Source organism: Triticum aestivum, chromosome 2B (assembly GCF_018294505.1).
Source record: "Triticum aestivum cultivar Chinese Spring chromosome 2B, IWGSC CS RefSeq v2.1, whole genome shotgun sequence".
Lineage (NCBI taxonomy): Eukaryota > Viridiplantae > Streptophyta > Magnoliopsida > Poales > Poaceae > Triticum > Triticum aestivum.
In genome coordinates, this window is record NC_057798.1 from 273,476,032 (window position 1) to 273,495,321 (window position 19,290).

Below are 19,290 nucleotides of genomic sequence, written 5' to 3' on the forward strand. Positions count from 1 at the left end.
CATTCCGTCTTGAGAATGATTCCTCTCTTTTGTTCCGGAACGACAGGCGCAACACCTTTCCCCTTCTTGTTCCTTCGTGCTTTGTGGCACCTCATCTCACCTCTGCTATACTCGTTTGTTTTCTTAATCTTCCTATGGTATTCGGTGTTGACCGCAAATCCATGGAACTTTGCATACGTCTGGTAGAATTCCTTTGCTTCTGCGAACGATTCAAATCTCTGCCCCAACGTACGGTGGCTGAGGTACCATGATCTCTGATTGCCCACCATCTTCATTCCCTTGTGCTTCGTCATCAGTTTCATTATTCACTTCAGTATCGGTGGCAGTTTGATCTACTTGAGTGTTGCCAGTGCTTGTGTTCAAAGGGGTGCTTGTCGGCATTGCAGGAATGATTGCCATTTCCGACTCTGACTCGGTATTGTTTGCGGCATGATTGGTGGCTGGCTGGTGGAACGCGTCTTCCGTGCGCTCAGATCTCCCCGCAGTAGATGTCCCTGTGCCGCTGTTCACTGTAGTTGTAGGCCCTGTAATAGAAAAAAACAGGTACAGGCGTAAGATTTTTGCTTGAATGACATGTTTATCATAACTGAGTACATCAACTTCAAGTGATTTGGCATGACATCATTCAAACAGCAAGCCGTCAGTCTGCATGTGGACATGCATGGCAACTGTAGTTGTCCAGTCATGGCAGCTACTGTCCAACAAACATGGCAACTACTGTTGCCAATGCATGGCAACCAGCTCATTTTTCAGTACGAAAACTTGGATTCTATGTGCATGGCAGCTGCAGTGCTGCATACATGGCAAATACTATTGCCAACACATGGCAACCCAGTGTGTTCTAGCATCAAAACTTTTTATATTCTAGTCTCGAGCTCACTATGCAAATGCGATCAACCATTTAGTGTTGCACACATGCTTTTAGCAACTCGCAAACCCCGAAGACAAAATATCACTCATTTGTACAAAACCACTTTTTGTTCGCGTTTTCTATTTGATTTTTTTCCACCATCACTGATACAAATCTTCTTTTCCTCACATGCTATTCCCGCAAAAAGAAATGCAGTTATGTTTTTGTTGTTCAATTTTTCATTACCTTGTTGTGCTGCATGTGCCCATCTTGTGTGATCTGTAACACCAAATTGACGTGCTCTATCTGCAATGTGTGAAGCTTGCCATGAGATATTTGCCGGGGTAGAAGCATCGTAATAACCTGTAAGCATGGTAGTAGATGGGTAATGCATGGCAACTGCAAGTTGTCCAGGGATGGCAACTGCATTTGTTCAGTCATGGCAACTGCAGTTGTCCAGGGATGGCAACTGCAATTGTCCACAGATGGCAACTGCAGTTGTCCAGTCATGGCAACTGCAGTTGTTCAGGGATGGCAACTGCAGTTGTCAACTATGCACCTTCTGCTAATTCACCGTCCGCAGCTTCACTTTTTATGGACTCACCTGTGTATGACGTCGATGGCAGGTACATGGGTGCCGCCTGACGCCACGTGCTGCATGAAGGTTCTGCAATTTTTCCCGACACAACTTGTGAGTCTTTTGCCATCCTTTGCAAGTTTATTTTTCATGCCCACACCAGTATGTCTCTTTTTCGTATGCGTTACCTTGATTTGCCACATTAGCTAGTTGAAGTTGGCTGCCCGTACATTTATCAGTGTTAGCGCCCTGTGACTGAACTTGCCATGGTGCCCCCCTGAGTGTGTTTTGGTCATAAGAACCTGCTAAAAATGACAGTGTAGGACATAAATAGAATGTCATCATCATAGTTGCAAACACGGCAAATGTTCTTTTCTTTTTGTTATCTTGCATCATACCAATACCTATGTACTGTTCTAGTAGTGGCAGCAACGGTCCTGCAGAAATGAGTTGACTGTATTCTGCTGCATCCCAAGGGGGGTGTTTCTAGTCTTTGAGAACCCCAAAGATCAGCGCCATCTGCGTGATTCATTCTTTTCCGCGTCTCTTTTCTGCCAATGTGCTCTCAGTCACTGCATGAACAAGAACGCATCAACAATCCACAAAAAATGTATCCTTCTGTTGCTTGCACATAGAAGTTAACACGTGAGTGTTATCACATTTTCATGCGTAGGCAACCAACATATCATGGCTAGTAGGACATGCACATCCACTCTCTTTTCTAAAATCTGGGTGCTAGTTATCCGTTCGATTCGATGGCATCAGCCACTACAATAGGATGGCAAGTAATAGGTTAACATGGTGGCAGTTAACAACAACGATAGGTGACAACTGACGTTAGACACCAGTGTCAATTAATTTTCGCACCCCCCCCCCCCATTATTTCAAATTTCTCAGTTTCTCTCCCTTTTTTATGGATTCCTACGCATCCATTTCATTTACCAACTACTTGCATCAATCGACTGAGAACTTAAGTTTATCTCTAGCGTAGTACATGGCAGATCTAGTGTATTCTGCTTGGCAACTGCGAAGACACACAAACCATGTAGTGTTTTACCCCTATATCATGGATCTAGTTGCCAACTTCGTCGGTAAATTTGTAATTTTCTGCCCAGAAGAAGGATGAGAAACAGTAGGGAGATCGGGAGATTCACCTGCTTTTAGCTGGTCGTCTTTGGAGGGCGGGGTTGGAGTGGGGGCGGGGGGTGGGGGAGGGTTGGGGTGTGGTTTTGCGGTGGGAAGGCCCTACGGATCTGCTCTGGTTGCCATGGCAACCAGATAAGACAGGCGATGGTGGTAGGGGTTCGAGAGGTGGGAGAAGATGGCGGCAGTCGGGATTGGGGATCGATCGGAGGCCGGGACGGCTGGATTGTGCGGGTTGCGGGGTCCTCTGGCCCGGACATGCGGGGCGGGATTACCACACACCGGATTTGCGGGTCGTGCCTTTGTGCGCCCGGACGCGGTCGTGCGGGCGGGTTCCTGTCCATGCCACACGAGGCGTGTGGCACAACTACCCGATACACCACACGTGTGACAGTTATCGGGACCCCGTGTTTCCCCCACTCGCGTAAAGAAACGTCTCCGCGGTTCCTCGATCGATCCATGGAGCGCCTGCTTGGGCTGCTCAAGGTGAAGGTGGTCAGCGGGGTGAGCTTGGCCATCTGCGACCCCCTCGCCCACAGCAGCGACCCCTACGTCGTCATCTGCCTCGGACAGCAGGTACTTTCCTGTCCGATCATCACTAGGCCTGGGCCGATCGAGTGCTAAATCTAAAACCGAGATGTAATCATGTGCAGAAAGTGAAGTCCGGTATCAAATATAAATCCACCAACCCGGAATGGAACGAGGAGCTCACCCTGTCCATCACAAACTGGACGCTCCCGGTTAAGATTGTAAGTTCGATCAACAACTCCATCCCAATCAGGATTTCAGAAACTCACCGCCAATACATATCAATCTCTTGTTCCTGAAACCAACCTTTGGGGTTTTACTTTCATTATTACTATTACAGGAAGTCTTTGACCATGATACTTTCACCAAGGATGACAGCATGGGTGATGCAGACTTCAGCATCCTCGACTTTGTCGAGATCGCCAAGAAGGACCTCAGCCACGTCCCTCACGACACCGTGATGAAGACGAGACGATCCACCCTGACAAGGGCAACTGCTTCTCCACCGAGAGCCACATCACATGGAAAGACGGCAAGGTCTCTCAGAACATTGTCCTCAAGCTAAGGAACACCGACACCGGCGAGATCATCCTGCACCTGGAGTGGGTTAAACATCCCAGGCACGGCGCGGTGATCCGCAGTGACCAACCATGGTGGTCAGCTCTAGTGGCTGCTTTCTGTGACTGGAATGTTGCTTCCTCTGTGAGCTATGAAAATAAGCAACGTCCTGGTGAGATCCACAGATCATTACAGTGGGTGTTATGTAAAGCATGCAATAGACTTGTTTCGGTTCTGCATATACGTACGTAACAAAAGATAATGAAGCTAGTATAGAATTGTTCCATCAACTAGAAATAGGATGATCTGGATCATTTCCCAGTTGACAATACTCCCTGACTGAACATTTGGAGGAAAAAAGGGAGTATATACACCATCCTGACCTAGTATGTACAGTTGTTTTACAACTCAAGCTGGCAGCAGCATTAACTGAGCATAACGGAGAGAACGCACAACCGAAATAGCGTTACCAATCGCGGCAAGTAACTAGGAAAGCAAATGTGGCGAGCTTTCATTGTTGCCACCCCGTGGGCTCGTCTCATGCGGGCGGTGGTGCTTACCCATTTGCACATCCCGTGTAAACTGGGTCCTTGATTTAGCATAGGGAGCTTCCCTTGCTGCAAAACGGGAGGAAAAAAAACTTAGTCCATTGTATCAAACAAATTTGTATACTCTGCATTCAGATTTAAATGGTTTATTGCAGCTTCTTCTTTTTTTTTTGAAATGGAGGCGTACCCCCGGCCTCTGCATCATGATGATGCATGCGGCCATCTTATTAACAATCCAGAATCGTTATTACAGCTTCTTACCTGCAGCTAATTTCTGACCACGGATAATGTTTTGCCTCCTTTTCCACCAGCATGCCGCAAATACAACTAGAAACAGAAAAGCTACAAGTACCCCGAAAGCCATGCCAATCTTTGCAGCGACTGATAAATGAGGGCCACACTCACGTAAACCAGGAATTCCACACAGCCCAGCATTGTCCGTAAAGCTGTCATTTCAACAGTTTGTAAGACTCCCAAACATTCAAGTAATATTAAGACAAACAGGAACTCAAATGCGCATCTAGATTGGGTTTATGCTCCTATATTTGTGGAGAAAGGAGTGACTGGAATGCAAACTATCTGTAGTAATAAATGCTGTGGGTTCTTACTTGAATCTAACTCTGTGTAGAGGTCTTCCTCCCAGGCTGGCTGGAACCCTTCCTGAAAGATCATTGCCATTTAGGTTCCTGCATTAAGAGAAAGTATCTCTAGTTAAGGGGGAAGAAGCACGAAGTAAGTCCCAAACAGAAGAAAAATATGTGCAATTGATGTCCTCACAGTGTCTGTAAAGACGTCAGTTGGCCAAGGCTCTCCGGAATAGAACCATTGAGTTCATTGAATGACAGATCTCTACAAATATGATTACGTAATAAGCATTAAATGGAAAAACTGGGACTTCCCAATACTGGTGTTGCAGACTTACAGTACTCGTAGCCCTGGGATGGTGCCCAAAGACAATGGAATATTGCCCTTTATACTATTACCGCTGAAGTTTCTGTTTGATCAAACGAAAGTTTATCTTTGTCAGGCCAAAATCATAGTGCCAGTACTTTCTTAAGACAGTAAGAAAGGCAGGTAGTTTCATTTAGACTTCGTTAAGTGATATCCTCAAATTTAGGATCATTGACAATATTGATTTGCTCCTGATTACATAATCACGTCCATAGTCCATTTAATTCTGCCAATGGAAATTGGCCTGTTTGCAGCATTGGGAATTTTGAGTATGAATCCCGCATGATTCATGTAATGCAAAGCTTGAACAGACTTTGACTTTCAGCATATGTCACTCGAGAATTGTCCCAAAGATTCATTTTATAGTTAAATTTTGTTATGAGCAGTAGTTACATTTTTTTGTGCAAAATTCAAACGCATCTATGAAGTAATTAGGAATTAACTAGTCGCCACCAGCTCAAAAATAGTAACATATACTCCCTCCGTTCAGAATTACTTGTCACAAAAATGGATGTATCTACAACTAAAATACATCTAGATACATTCATTTCTTGGACGAGTAATTCCGAATGGAGGGAATATTTCAGAAGACTATACTTTTTGTTTGCCGGGAACAAGGGCTTGTATTACTCAAATAAAATGGTTGCAATTGTTCCAGCATAGCTGATTTCTGTGGATCAGGCATGGAACCCAGGCAATCAGATCTTTGAACAGCCCTTTTGTATCTGATTGAACAACTACAAAGTTGTTTCTAGATACTTCAGTCCATTTCCGGTGATCCTTCATGTTGCACACAAGGTTTTTGAGTCGCGGACCAGTCACCGACTAGATGCCGACTAATCATCGAGTGTTAGACTGTATAGCTTCTGTATATGTGTACGTATGATGTAACGTTGTACCCCTTCATTATATATATGTGATAGGCCACCCCTAGAGAGTTGAGCCAGTTCCCCCAAACCTATTGTCTTACATGGTATCAGACTAGGTCAAACGCTTCCGCTAAACCCTACGCCGCCGCCGCCGCTTTCGTCGCTCACGTCGCGCCGTCGCCATCCTTCAGATCGCGCCGCCGCCACCATGTCGGGATCCGCCGCATCGGGCTCCTCCACGGCCAGCTACCTGCCGGCCTCCCTGGCGGCTCTCCTCTCCCGGCCCCTCGACTCTGCCGCGGCCGCATCACTCCCGATCGGGACGAGGAGCGTTGGCTCCTTCTCCTCGTCGCCGGGTCACTCGCTGGTAGTCCACACCTCCAGCGCCACGACGGGCGCCTCTTCGCCCGCCTTCGTCAGCGACGCCGCCGTCGCCCCGATGTCGGCCTCTGCCTCGGCCCTGATGGCCGGCCTCGCCGCGTCAGGCGCGGCTCCTGCGCCGTCCGTCCCCGCGGCCGCACCTGTGGCCACTCCCCTATGGCGCCTTTGCCTAAGGCAGCCTACTCCACGGGTTCCCTACCGCCGCCGCCGTTTCACTTCGGAAACCTCATCACCATCAAGTTGTCGTCGGACAATTACATCTTCTGGCGTGCGCAAGTTCTCCCGCTTCTTGGGAGTCACTACCTGCTTGGCTACGTCGACGGTTCTCTCCCCTGTCCCCCTGCGCTGATCGATAGCGTGCACGGCCCGGTTTACAATCCGGCGCACCGTGTTTGGATGGGGCAGGACCAGGCGAACCTCTCCTCCATCCAGGGGTCGCTCACTCCGGCCGTTGCTGGTCTTGTTGTCTTCGCCAAGACGTCCCATGAGGCGTGGACCATCCTTGAGCGCTCGTTTGCAGCACAGTCGCAGGCTCGTGTCTCTACGCTCCGTCGTCAACTTGGGGAGTGTCAAAAGCTTGACTCCACTGCCACTGAGTTCTACAACAAGGTCAAGGGCCTCGCCGACACGTTGGCCTCCATTGGGCAGCCCCTCACCGACTCCGAGTTCAACTCGTTTATTGTCAATGGTCTTGATGAGGAGTATGATGCCTTAGTCGAGATCATCAACGAGCGGGGCAACTCGAAACCCATGCTGGCGCACGAGGTCTTTTCCCGCCTTCTTCTCACTGAGCAACGGGTCGAGACGCGCCGCTCCAGGAGCAACGGCTCCCTCTCGGCCAACGCCGCCACCAAGGGTAGCCGCTCTTCTTCATCATCCCAGACTCCTTCGGGGCTGCCACCACCGCCCGCCTCGGCCCCCCCTCCTACTGCGACATTACCGGGGGCTGGCGGTAAGCGTGTGTGTCAGCTTTGTGGCCTCGATGGGCACTGGTCCTCTAAGTGTCACAAACGCTTTCAGAAGAGTTTTCTGGGCCTCGGCAATGATGGCAAGGACACGCGCGACTTTGCGCGTCAGGTGGCCATGGCAGATCGACCGGTGTCCACAAAGCAGCAAGGGCGCACTCAGTCCTACTCTGTTGATCCTCACTGGTATATGGACTCTGGGGCAACGGAGCATCTGACGAGTGAGATGGGAAAGCTCCATACTCGCGAACCCTACCATGGCTCCGACAAGATCCACACCGCCAATGGAGCAGGTATGCATATATCTCATATTGGTCAAGCATCTCTTCTCACTAGGCATGCAAATAGGAGTCTTCAGCTTCGTAATGTGCTTAGAGTCCCCTCTGTGACACGTAATCTTCTTTCTGTTCCTAAACTCACACGTGATAATAATGTGCTTTGTGAATTTCATCCTTTTGATCTTTTTATTAAGGATCGGGGCACGAGGGACATTCTTCTTAGCGGGCGGTTGTGCCAGGGCCTCTATCGTCTGGAGCATCCTGGTGTCGCTCGCGTGTTCAGTGGAGTTCGGGTATCTCCGTCACAGTGGCATGCTCGCCTTGGTCACCCGGCCACACCTATCGTTTGTCATGTTTTACGTCGTCATGAGCTTCCTAGCATGTCTAGTAATAAAGATGTAGCAGTGTGTGATGCTTGTCAGCAGGGGAAGAGTCATCAACTTCCTTTTTCGGAGTCCAGTCGTGAGGTGAAACATCCTTTAGAACTTGTTTTTCTGATGTATGGGGTCCTGCTCAGACTTCTGTCAGTGGTCACAATTATTATATCAGTTTCGTTGATGCTTATAGTCGCTTTACCTGGCTTTATCTTATTAAACGCAAATCTGATGTGTTTGACATTGTTGTTCAGTTTCAAAAACATGTTGAACGCCTTCTCAAGCACAAAATTGTTCATGTCCAGTCGGACTGGGGGGGGGGGTTGAGTATCGCAACCTCAACTCCTTCTTTCAGTCGCTTGGGATCGCTCACCATTTAGCCTGTCCACATACACATCAACAGAATGGTTCTGTGGAACGTAAGCATCGTCACATTGTTGAAACTGGTCTTACTCTTTTGGCCCATGCATCGGTTCCGTTTCGGTTCTGGAGTGATGCTCTTACCACTGCATGTTTTCTCATAAACCGCACCCCCACTCGTGTTTTGAATATGAAGACTCCCATTGAAGTTCTCCTTAATGAACAACCTGATTATACCTTCTTTAAGGTTTTTGGGTGTGCTGGTTGGCCGCATCTCCGCCCTTATAACAAACGCAAGCTTGAGTTTCGTTCCAAGAAGTGTGTTTTTCTTGGTTATAGCTCTCTTCATAAAGGTTACAAATGTCTTCATGTTCCCACAAATCGTGTCTACATATCTCGGGATGTCGTGTTTGATGAGCATGTTTTTCCCTTTGCCAAGCTTCCTGTGTCCACTGTTGAACCATCATCTTTGCATTCATCCTCCGTTGCATCTGACCAATTTGATGATGTTGCATACTCTCCTATTTTGTTGCCTAACCATGGTGCAGGCACTGGACGTTGGGCTCGGTTGGAGATTTTGGAGGCGCCATCGTCTCCTCCTGATGATCATGGGGTGTCCCTGCATGGCCTCGGCAATCGTGCTCATGCACGTCGGACCGAACCTCCTACTACGCCGACTGCTTCGGCGCCCTCGGCCCCTGGACCGGCGCCCTTGATCTCTGGGCCACCTTCGTCGCCCCTGGGCCCGGAGCCGGCCTCTGAGCCGGCCTCGCCTCTGTCTCGGCCCGCCACGCCGGCCTCGTCACCCTCTCGGTCTGACACGTCTGGGCCGTGCTCGCCTGGGCCGAGCTCACCTGCCCCCGGTGCCCTCTCGCCGGTGCTTACTGAGGCATCTCCGTCGATGGCCGAGGCGTCGCCATCGTCGTCACCGCCTACATCACCTTCGGTGCTTCCTGAGGCATCTCCGTCGATGGCTGAGGCGTCACCATCACCGTCACCTGTGGCTCCTGTGGCTCCTCAACGACCACATACGCGGAGTCGCAGTGGAGTGTTTCAGCCCAAACAGCGCACTGATGGTACGGTTGCCTGGTTGGCTGCATGTCTGGCTGCTATCCGTGCGGATCCTACCTCTGAGCCTCGTACGTACCAAGCTGCTCTCAGCATACCTCATTGGCGAGAGGCCATGGAACAGGAGTACCATGCTCTTCTTCGTAACAAGACATGGACTCTTGTTCCGCCCCCACCCCGTGTTAATGTCATCGATTCTAAATGGGTTTTCAAAGTGAAGAAGCATTATGATGGTTCTATTGAGCGCTACAAGGCGCGGCTGGTTGCCCGAGGATTTCGGCAACGTTATGGTCTTGATTATGAAGACACCTTCAGTCCAGTGGTTAAACCTACTACTATCAGGCTTCTTCTCTCTCTTGCAGTTACTCGGGGTTGGTTTCTTCGTCAGCTTGATGTCCAGAATGCCTTTCTCCATGGTGTCCTGGAGGAGGAGGTCTATATGCGGCAGCCACCAGGGTTCTCTGATCCTGATCGTCCTGATTATCTTGTCGTCTCACGAAAGCACTCTATGGTCTGAAGCAGGCTCCCCGTGCTTGGCATGCTCGTCTTGCGACAGCCCTTCATGCTCATGGTTTTGCATCATCGGCTGCTGACTCTTCGTTATTTCTTCTACAACGGCCCGAAGTTATCATGTACCTGCTGGTCTATGTGGATGATATTATACTTGTCAGTTCTTCTCAGTCGGCTGCTGCTGCTCTTGTTCGGTCTCTTGGTGCTGACTTTGCAGTCAAAGATCTTGGGAAGCTTCACTACTTCCTTGGTGTGGAAGTTGCTTCTCTCTCTGATGGTCTTGTTATGACGCAGAAGAAGTACTGTTTGGACTTATTGCAGCGGGCTGGAATGCTTAAGTGCAAACCAACTACTACACCTATGTCTGCTACTGACAGGATCACTGCTGTAGATGGCGAGCTCCTTCCCTCTGCTGATGCGACACAGTACAGGAGTATTGTTGGTGGGTTGCAGTACTTGACGATCACCCGTCCAGATATTTCATTTGCTGTCAACAGAGTATGTCAGTATCTCCAGGCACCTCGTGACACTCATTGGTCTGCGGTTAAGCGCATCTTGCGTTACATTCGCTTCACATTGTCCTATGGTTTGCACATTCGACCGAACCCCTCTGGGGTCATTTCAGTGTATTCTGATGCGGATTGGGCTGGCAGTCCGGATGACAGGCGATCCACGGGGGGCTATGCTGTGTTCTTTGGTTCTACCTTGATCGCCTGGAGTGCTCGGAAACAAGCTACTGTTTCACGTAGCAGTACTGAAGCTGAGTATAAGGCTGTGGCTAATGCAACTGCAGAGATTATCTGGATACAGTCTTTACTTCAGGAGTTGGGTATATCTCAATCACAGTCTCCTATTCTTTGGTGTGATAACATCGGTGCTACATACCTGTCTGCTAATCCGGTATTTCATGCCCGAACGAAACACATCGAAGTGGACTATCATTTTGTACGGGAACGGGTATCTCAGAAGCAACTACAGATCAAGTTCATCTCTTCCAAAGATCAACTTGCAGACATCTTCACCAAGCCGTTACCTCTACCACAGTTTGAGAATTGTGTCGGCGCAATCTTACCCTTCTAGATTCTTTAGGAAGTGGCTAAGATTGAGGGAGGGTGTTAGACTGTATAGCTTCTGTATATGTGTACGTATGATGTAACGTTGTACCCCTTCATTATATATATGTGATAGGCCACCCCTAGAGGGTTGAGCCAGTTCCCCCAAACCTATTGTCTTACACCGAGAAGGTGCAGGATAGCGACTTGGGCAATTAGTGGCGACTAATCACCAACTAGGTCCGGCTAATCGCTGAACCGGAGGCATGGTGACTTGACTTGACTCGGCGTCTCAAAAACCTTGGTTGCACGGGTTTATGAAAATGCATCCATCAACAGTAAATGTAGCTAATGGTGTTACGGGTTTTCCGTTTTCAGTACTACAAGATATAGCAAAGCATAACGGTAACCATGACATTTCAATTCATATTAAGAACTAAAATGATCATGCACTCATGCATTCATATTGGGGTTGTGAAACAAACTTACATGCTTTGCAGGTGTTGTAGCTTAGATACATCACTAGGTATAACTCCTCTCAACCCTTGGTTGTCAAGACCTCTGCATGTTCAAGGAGTAGTTCAAATACTTGCAGTAACAATTACTTAACATTAATGGGCGATTAATGAAATTGTAATGAATATAAGAACGCAAAAGGTGTTGTTAAGGCCTAAAACAAGGTAACACAACAAATAATTGGAGGGGAAAATGCTCTCATAAAACTATTTTAAAGTTTAAATCCACTTCGCTCTCAGAGCACTCCTAAAATACCACCACATAATCACACTTATGCTCCATCTGCAGTCTTCTAAATCTCCTCTACCTCACCCTCTTTCCCCACTGCCCTTTGGGTCTGTTGGATGCACATCTAATGCTCTTCTTCAACCTTTAGTACCCCCAATTTAGAAAACTCCAACCTGTGAAGTGTGACGAAGCTCTGATCTGTAACGGTCATTGTATATTAACAACACACAAAAGGAGCTTATCCCTACCAAGCATGTAGCACATCTTGTATTGGTCGGCTGAAGCACATTACTGTGAGGTGTTGTGTAGAGTAGTAGAGGACATGACCTCGGTGCTTTGTGAAATGTTGCCAGCGAGCTTAAAGCCATAGAGTAGAGCGTATAGTCGGAGGTGTCTGGGTTACCAGGGCTCCTCCACTATGAGAATGATTTTCTTGCTGACGACATCCCTGCTGCTCCCAGAAGGGCTCTTCCAAGGGGTGAGAGTGTCCACCATATGCACAAGGTATACAGTGGCCAGCACGAGGTTTCCCAGGATGCTGATCCAGCACTGAAGCTTGTCAGGCAAGGGTGGATCTATAAATTTTGTGGAGTGGGGGTAAATCACTGGAGCGGGGCATTTATTGTACAAATTTAAAGAATTTCAAAAAGTTCTTTTAGAATAAGCAATTCCTATTGAAATTTCAAAAACTGAGTGGGGCCTAGGCACCCACTCAACACTATGTAGGTTCACCCCTGTTGTCAGGGCCTATCAAGACATCCGAGGAAGCCGAAGCCCGCTGTGACATCCTGGCTTAATAGGAATGATAGACTGCTGAGATGTCAATTGGAACCTCATAGTAAGCCGACGCCCGCTGTGACATCCGAGTAAGTCGAGGCCCGCTGTGACTACTGGTATCAACAAGGAGCTCCTTCTTTTCTAGTAGCCCATTCGCAAGGAACCTCAAAGTTAAGCATACTGGGAAGTTATCCAAGGTCCACACGAGTGAGGACAAAGTGCGCATGCAAGACTCGTGTTGGTTTGTGGGGCCAATCTAGAACCCACCAGGCATAATGGCCGGGAACCGGTGGCTATGTCTGGGGCGTTATAAATGGTATCAGAGCCGACCCTCGCGGTTACACAGACATGTGCTGGTCAATGGCGCAGACATGTACATGGTGCGTGTGACCAGCTATGGCACACGAAATGGTCACATGTGGATGTTGGCACTGGCGCGCATAGACGTGTGCAAATGGGGAACGTCGGTTCCTTTGAGTGGGGGTGTATGTGACATCCTGGCTTAATAGCAATGATAGACTACTCATATCAACAAGGAATTCCTTCTTTTCTGGGAGCACATTCGCAAGGAACCTCAAAGTTAAGTGTGCTTGACTTCGAGCGATTTGACGATGAGTGACCGACTGGGATGTTGATCTCGGGTGCGCTGTGCTCACTGTTGAGGATAAAGTGCACAGAAAAGACTAGTGTTGGTCTGTGGGGCTAGTCTAGATCCCGCCAGGCATAATGGCCGGGAACCAGTGGCTATGGCCGCGGCGTCACACCCGCGCTCACCGGTGCGTGCCACGGTTTGTCACCTCTGGCACGAATTCCGCTCACCAGCGCATGCCACGGTTTGCCACCTCTAGCACAATATGCTCTGCGGTATTTGCATAAATGATCCCAAGATATGTTAGAATAATTCGAACCGCGCATCAATCCGTCGAGGACAAGCAATCACACAAGTACGAGCACAACACCGAGATTTGTTAACGAGGTTCAGCAACATGGCTACATCCCCGGGGCATGACTATGAATGCTCCTCCCCATGTACCAAATCACATGATACAGTCCACGACAAGCCGGCCAAGGCCATCAGACAGGTCCCCGGCCACCCTTGTAATGGGCGCCAGACCGTCCCTCTTGTGATCTTTGTCTCGCCTACCAGCTTATGTCTAGTCTATTTGGCTATCCCATGGTGCCTTTATATAATAGGTCCGGGTTACATGTGTTCGACTCAAATACCTAACCCTCCGCAAATTATAAGCCCAACTATAGCACAACTCGTACACCTAATATTCGACACATATTTTCCACTATTGGCAAATATGTCCCCGCCATCTTGAAGCCACCATGCGCGAACCTCCATGCACCTTGGATTTGAACCATTATTCATGAGCTCCGCCTTGGCCCATGTAGCATGTTGCTTATGCGTTGCACTGCCGAAACCGCTCAGGACTCCTGTTGCCGACAACGCTTGTCAACTCTAAGATCCTGATGACTCCCGTTGTTGCACGTGACCCGACCTAATCACGCCGAGATTGATCTAGAACACGCTGCCGCCATTGCACGTGCTACTGCCTTCCAATCTACTGTTTCCAATTGCTTCTTTTCTCGATGTAGTCCAGCGCAACCTGACGACTTCCATGGAAGAAATCCTCCAACCGACCAGTATGAGCTTCAATAATTGTTTCTTCCACACACCGTCTTCGCACCAAATGCGATTCATACTCTAGATCAACTTGCGACCTTATCAAAACCTTGCTCTCATACAACTTGTTAGAATAATCTGAGGCGCGCGTCAATTTGTCGAGGAAAAGCAATCACAAAAGCACAAGCACAACACCGAGATTTGTTAACCAGGTTCACCAACATGGCTACATCTTTGGGGCATGACTATGGGCGCTCCTTCCATGTACCAAATCACATGATACAGTCAACGACAAGCCCGCTGAGGCCATCAGATAGGTCTCTGACCACTCGTCATGGCCGGTCCGGCCATCCCTACCACTTGTGCCGAACCGTCCCTCATGTGATCTCTATCTAGCCTACCAACTTATGTCTAGTATATTTGGCTACCCCATGGTGCCTTTATATAATAGGCCTGGGTTACACGTGTTCGACTAAAACACCTAACCCTCTGCTAATTACAAGTCGAACTGGAGCACAACTCGTACAACTAATATTGAGCACATATTTCAACAAGATACACGCTCGATGTGAAGCAGAGAAGGAGCCATATGCCGACGAGATCATGCCAGCCATTATTGCCTTTCGACAACATCAACATCACGACCACAGACCGCATCACCATGGGAGAAGAAGAGAAGGTCAGGCACAGGAGCAGCAGCATGAGCCATCACGTCAATGGAGGTTGGCTTCAGACTTCTTCTTGGCTTCATCTGGACTACTTTTCAGTGGTGAGGAGAGAGCAAAGGGTTTAAGACAGCCTTGCCCTTGCACATTTCCTACATGGCAGGGGGGGAAGGGAGGGAGGGGAGAGGAAAGACTAAGGGAAGGTAAGACAGAGCATAGTGATGCCATTAAGTAGGGTTATTTTAGCAAACTCATTTTCCGAGAACGCTATGTGAGTGGAGTGAAGGGGAGCCTTGGCGCAGCGGTGAAGCTGTTGCCTTGTGACCATGAGGTCACGGGTTCGAGTTTTGGAAACAGCCTCTTGCAAAAATGCAGGGAAAGGCTGCATAGAAAGACCCAATGTGTTCGGATCCTTCCCCAGACCCTGCGCGAGAGGGAGCTACATGCACCATGCTGCCATGGAAGTGAAGTGGGTTCAAATAATAATGAGAGCAATTTTCCCATGATCAAAACCCTCAAACCTCTCAATTGAAGCCCTGATATTTTGATGTGCATCAACATGTGTCATGTGATGCTTTTGCATTTCTCAAGAAAGTAAGACCTGAAATTTCACGAGCAAGCCCAATGGAATATCAGATGGACAATAAATTGTTGACTCCCAAAACACATGATGAAGCTCTTATATTTAGTATTCTACAAAAAATAGGTGCTACAACTTCCATTATTAAGCTTACCAGGTTACCACAGACTTCACAATATACATGGAATTTTGTAAGTGATGTCATTTGTGTTAGTTCATTGAAAACTAGGGCTGTTAGTTGATGACTAGTGCACCTAGGTACAATCTTTGTCTCTGATCATTGGTCTTATAAGCCCTTTGTTGATGGTGAGGTTGGCAATTCACATTGCATCTTTAATCTTGCTCATGTAAAGCATACCAATGCACTATTTTTCAAGTACTTGTGTACTGTTTTCATGACCCAGGCCAGGCATGATAATGCATGGCTTGTACACGCTAGATCCGAACCCAGAAGTCTTTATTTCCTATTTATTTATGTTATATGTATGAAATTTATTTCATCTTAAATAACATATCATGTCTATATATTTGCAAAAACTATTTGGCTGCAGCTGAGTCAGACTTTTGGACTCGTAGGACTGATGCCAAACTGGTCAGACTGCACATGGACAAGTCTAGTTTCAAGTAACAGAAACCCAACCAACAGGGAGATTTTTCAACCTCAAATCAATAAGCAGATAGTCCCTGCATATCATCACTGTGTTATTTGCATAGATTAGGGATAATTCCACAGGTATTTAAACACATACAAAATTAACAAACTGAATACAATACAGAAAGTTTAGCATCCTGATCATAAAAGACTACAAATGCTTGTGATATAAAGTGGTATGAGGTAGAGAGCATACAGTCCATCAATGACCCACTGCCTTTTGGTATTGTCAAACTGGCAATCAACTCCGCTCCACGGATGCTGCTGAGGAATGCAGGGGTCACCATTCCAGCCAAATCTAAGAGGAAGACCAAGTGAACCCTTCAAAGTCCGCAGAGCAGTCACTACAGAGCACGGCAAAGGAGAGACTCAATATAGAAACCTAGTTGCTTAACTCTGGCCTCTGGTGATACTCATTCGAATAGCTGTAAATTGAAGACAGAGAAAAGCTGTCCTACTTGTTCGCATTTAATAAAAGCATCTTTATTGAAAAGTAGATTTTATCAACCGTCAATTGATTATACACCATGAAATGGAAAATATCCTAGATGATTTCTGAACCATAATATGTATAGCAAGAATGTCAACCAAGGACTGCAAATGGCTGTTTCATACAGTTCACCAATAAAAAAAGGTTTCCAAGCAACAAGCATATTTACTAACATAAACTTATTATTGCTTGAAATAAAGGGAAGATAATTTGGAGAGTGTCAAGCACCAACCTTCTTGAGTTAAGGTCTTCATTTCAGCTGGAATGATCTCAAAAACCTCAATCGCACTAACAATGGCATGTGTCCCTTCAACAGGCTGCAAGGTGATTTTTAGCGTTGTCCCACTGACAGCAACAGTTTTATTCAGAACAAGCGCAGTAAAACGCTCTCCTGTCATGCGGATTATATCAATATCCTTGAAAGCAGTGTCACCATTGATAAGTACATCAAATACCCTTTGCTCTTCTGCAGTTATTCCATTATCAATCTCTGCAAAATGAAGCCATACAGAATAGTTCTTGTTTGGAGTAACATCCATTTCAAAGGATAACGTCGGCTGCCTATCAGTGCCCACAATAGCTGATTGGTACATACTTTGAGGATAAAAATTTGGTGCAAGCAATGTCTCTGCTATAACATTTTCAGTTGATATAGGTTGATCATCAGAACTAGATGATAAAGTTTTCAACCCTAACCAGAATCTGTCACCACCCCAGTGGATACCGTTTAGGTCTTCGTCAAAAGCTGGCTTTCCAGAACCACATGTCAATCTTTTGGTAGTTCTAAGCACTGTTCCCTTTCCCCAAAGGGAACCAAACTTATAGGCATTATCATCTATTTGGAGAACTTCAATAGAAAGAATCGATGGATCGCCATGACCGGTGCTGTGGAAACAAACCGATAAGCTTGAGTCTTGAACAAAAACCAGGGCTTCCGCAAATGTCTTCTCATCATCGCTACTCCAGCCCGAAAGCAAAGAACTGAATAGAGTGCCCTCAACAGAAACATCAAATATTGGCTCACTATCAAGATTAGGATCAGCCACAAGGGCAAAGAAAAGTCTGACTTGGTAGTGCCCATTGGGCACATTGTTGATGTAGTAACAATTTTCAGGGCCATCAGACAGAGGGAAATATCGAAGAGTTTTCAGTGGGGGTACAATAAAGCTCGGGCGAGTGGCATTTGCAAACCTGCCACCAGTATAACCAAAATCTCGGTACCACAACGTGTTGGTAGGTGCCGTGTGGACATCGTCGAAACTCCCACAGCTTATACGGATGGTAAAAGGTTCTGAAAACAAGCAAGCGTTTAGAACTACAATGAATAGCAATGCTAGGAATCATCAAGTAAGCAATTACTGTAAAATAAATGTACCATTTGAGTTGCACCGAAGGTGCAAGAGGTTCATTGAATCATGAAAGTACAATATAGTAGAGAAATAAATTAAAGCTTGGACGTCTTGTTTCGTTTCCTCCTACTTAAATTTCCCGTGCCTCCTTCCTAGCCTGAGCATATCTATCTTTAAATGACATAATACTATTTAGCAAACCAAATTGCACATATGAGCGGGAAGGGGCGGTAAATGGACTACTTTCGAGGGATAAGGAAGCTATCAATATGATAACAAGAGCAAATGGATAGAATTCGTGGGTGGGGTGGGGGTGTCCAAAACTTGTGAAAATGTGTCTCCATCAAATTCTTCATTCCGTCAAACATCACAGTGTTAATAACCCCAAATGCGAGGAAGGGGAAGCTTTCTCCGCAAATCTAGAAACGGAATGGTATTCCAAGAAATTGGCTAGCCTGAAACCAAACGACGTCGCCGTAAAAAAGGACGGCAGATAATCTATCAATTTGGGGAAGATCCACCTCATATTACATCAGCAAACTTGGAAAGCAAGATGGCAAAGTAGGCACAAAATTACTCAATCTGGATTCTGGATTCTTGATTTGGGTAAGAATGCAAATACCGGTCCCATAAGTAAATGCAAAAACATAAGTAGCTCACAGTATGCTACATTTAGCAGGATTGAGCAGAAATAACAAATTTTGAGGGAAAGCAAAGAGGACGCAAGAAAGCTCACCTTTGCTAAGGTCGGCCGCGAGAACGCCAAGAAGAGCTGACGATGCGGAGACAGCGAGCAGCAGCGGCCACAGAAGAAATCTCGTGTGCATCGCGCCTCCCTCTCGCCCCTCCCCCCTCCCTCTCTAAGAAAGACGAGCCTTTTCTCCTTGCTTTGGTACGCCAGTCCAGTCCGAGATACTAGTAGTATCTCTTTTGCTTTTTCTTCTCCCGCAAAAGGCCTGGCCTGGGAAATCAGAATGAGCTGTCTAAAGTTGAGACTGAAAATGGATCAGGACAATAGATTACTCAGGTAAATACCCTTTCACATAGGATTTGGCTTTTGCATTGGCTTGCATTGGCTTTTGCATTGGAGTATTACCCTTTCACTTAGCATTTGGCTTCTGTAGCAATGGCTAACCAACAATGACATGGTACTGTTGGAGATGCCCTAATAATGATGATTGCAGCGGTTGTTGTGGTATCCCTTTTCCACTGTTTTAATGGAGGCATGGGAGCTGGTCACGCTCTTGGCCACGATCCACAACTTACCAAGTCACGAGACACACACACCACTCCCTGGATCTAAGAATTTTGGATGGACGCGGGAATTACTGTCTGGTAACACATTAAGTTCGAAAAAATAATAGTAATATACTGAACATGTTTTGTCACTT

At 47.1% G+C, this 19,290-nt stretch overlaps 1 protein-coding gene and 1 pseudogene across 5 annotated transcripts; one reads left to right on the top strand and one right to left on the bottom strand.

The window, feature by feature from the left end:
* Nucleotides 1-2,981: 2,981 nt before the first annotated feature.
* Nucleotides 2,982-3,732, top strand: LOC123044731 (protein C2-DOMAIN ABA-RELATED 5-like; annotated as a pseudogene).
* LOC123044730 (receptor-like protein 4) lies at nt 3,219-18,904 on the bottom strand. Of its 5 annotated transcripts, XM_044467570.1 has the most exons (10): nt 18,636-18,876; nt 16,783-17,841; nt 16,257-16,404; nt 11,502-11,573; nt 5,127-5,198; nt 4,982-5,053; nt 4,813-4,890; nt 4,466-4,650; nt 4,217-4,273; nt 3,219-3,805 (listed from the first exon to the last, which is right to left on the bottom strand). In XM_044467570.1, exons 1-10 carry the CDS (start codon nt 18,724-18,726, stop codon nt 3,762-3,764), a joined length of 1,878 nt encoding a protein of 625 aa, XP_044323505.1. In that variant the 5' UTR covers nt 18,727-18,876; the 3' UTR covers nt 3,219-3,761. The 5 variants fall into 5 exon arrangements, with proteins under 5 accessions (XP_044323505.1, XP_044323508.1, XP_044323504.1 ...); XM_044467573.1 differs by lacking the exon at nt 4,466-4,650 and having other exon boundaries at nt 18,636-18,904; XM_044467569.1 differs by lacking the exon at nt 3,219-3,805 and having other exon boundaries at nt 3,919-4,273; nt 18,636-18,872.
* Between the last annotated feature and the right edge of the window lie 386 nt (nt 18,905-19,290).

Excerpts from the sequence above, each read along its gene's own strand:
- LOC123044730 (XM_044467569.1), bottom strand. The coding sequence starts at position 18,726 with ATGCACACGAGATTTCTTCTGTGGCCGCTGCTGCTCGCTGTCTCCGCA. Across the intron at positions 11,574-16,256 it reads CAGTGGGTCATTGATGGACT|AGGTCTTGACAACCAAGGGT; the intron begins GTATGCTCTCTA and ends TTGAACATGCAG. Across the intron at positions 5,199-11,501 it reads CTACAACACCTGCAAAGCAT|AAACTTCAGCGGTAATAGTA; the intron begins GTAAGTTTGTTT and ends TTGATCAAACAG.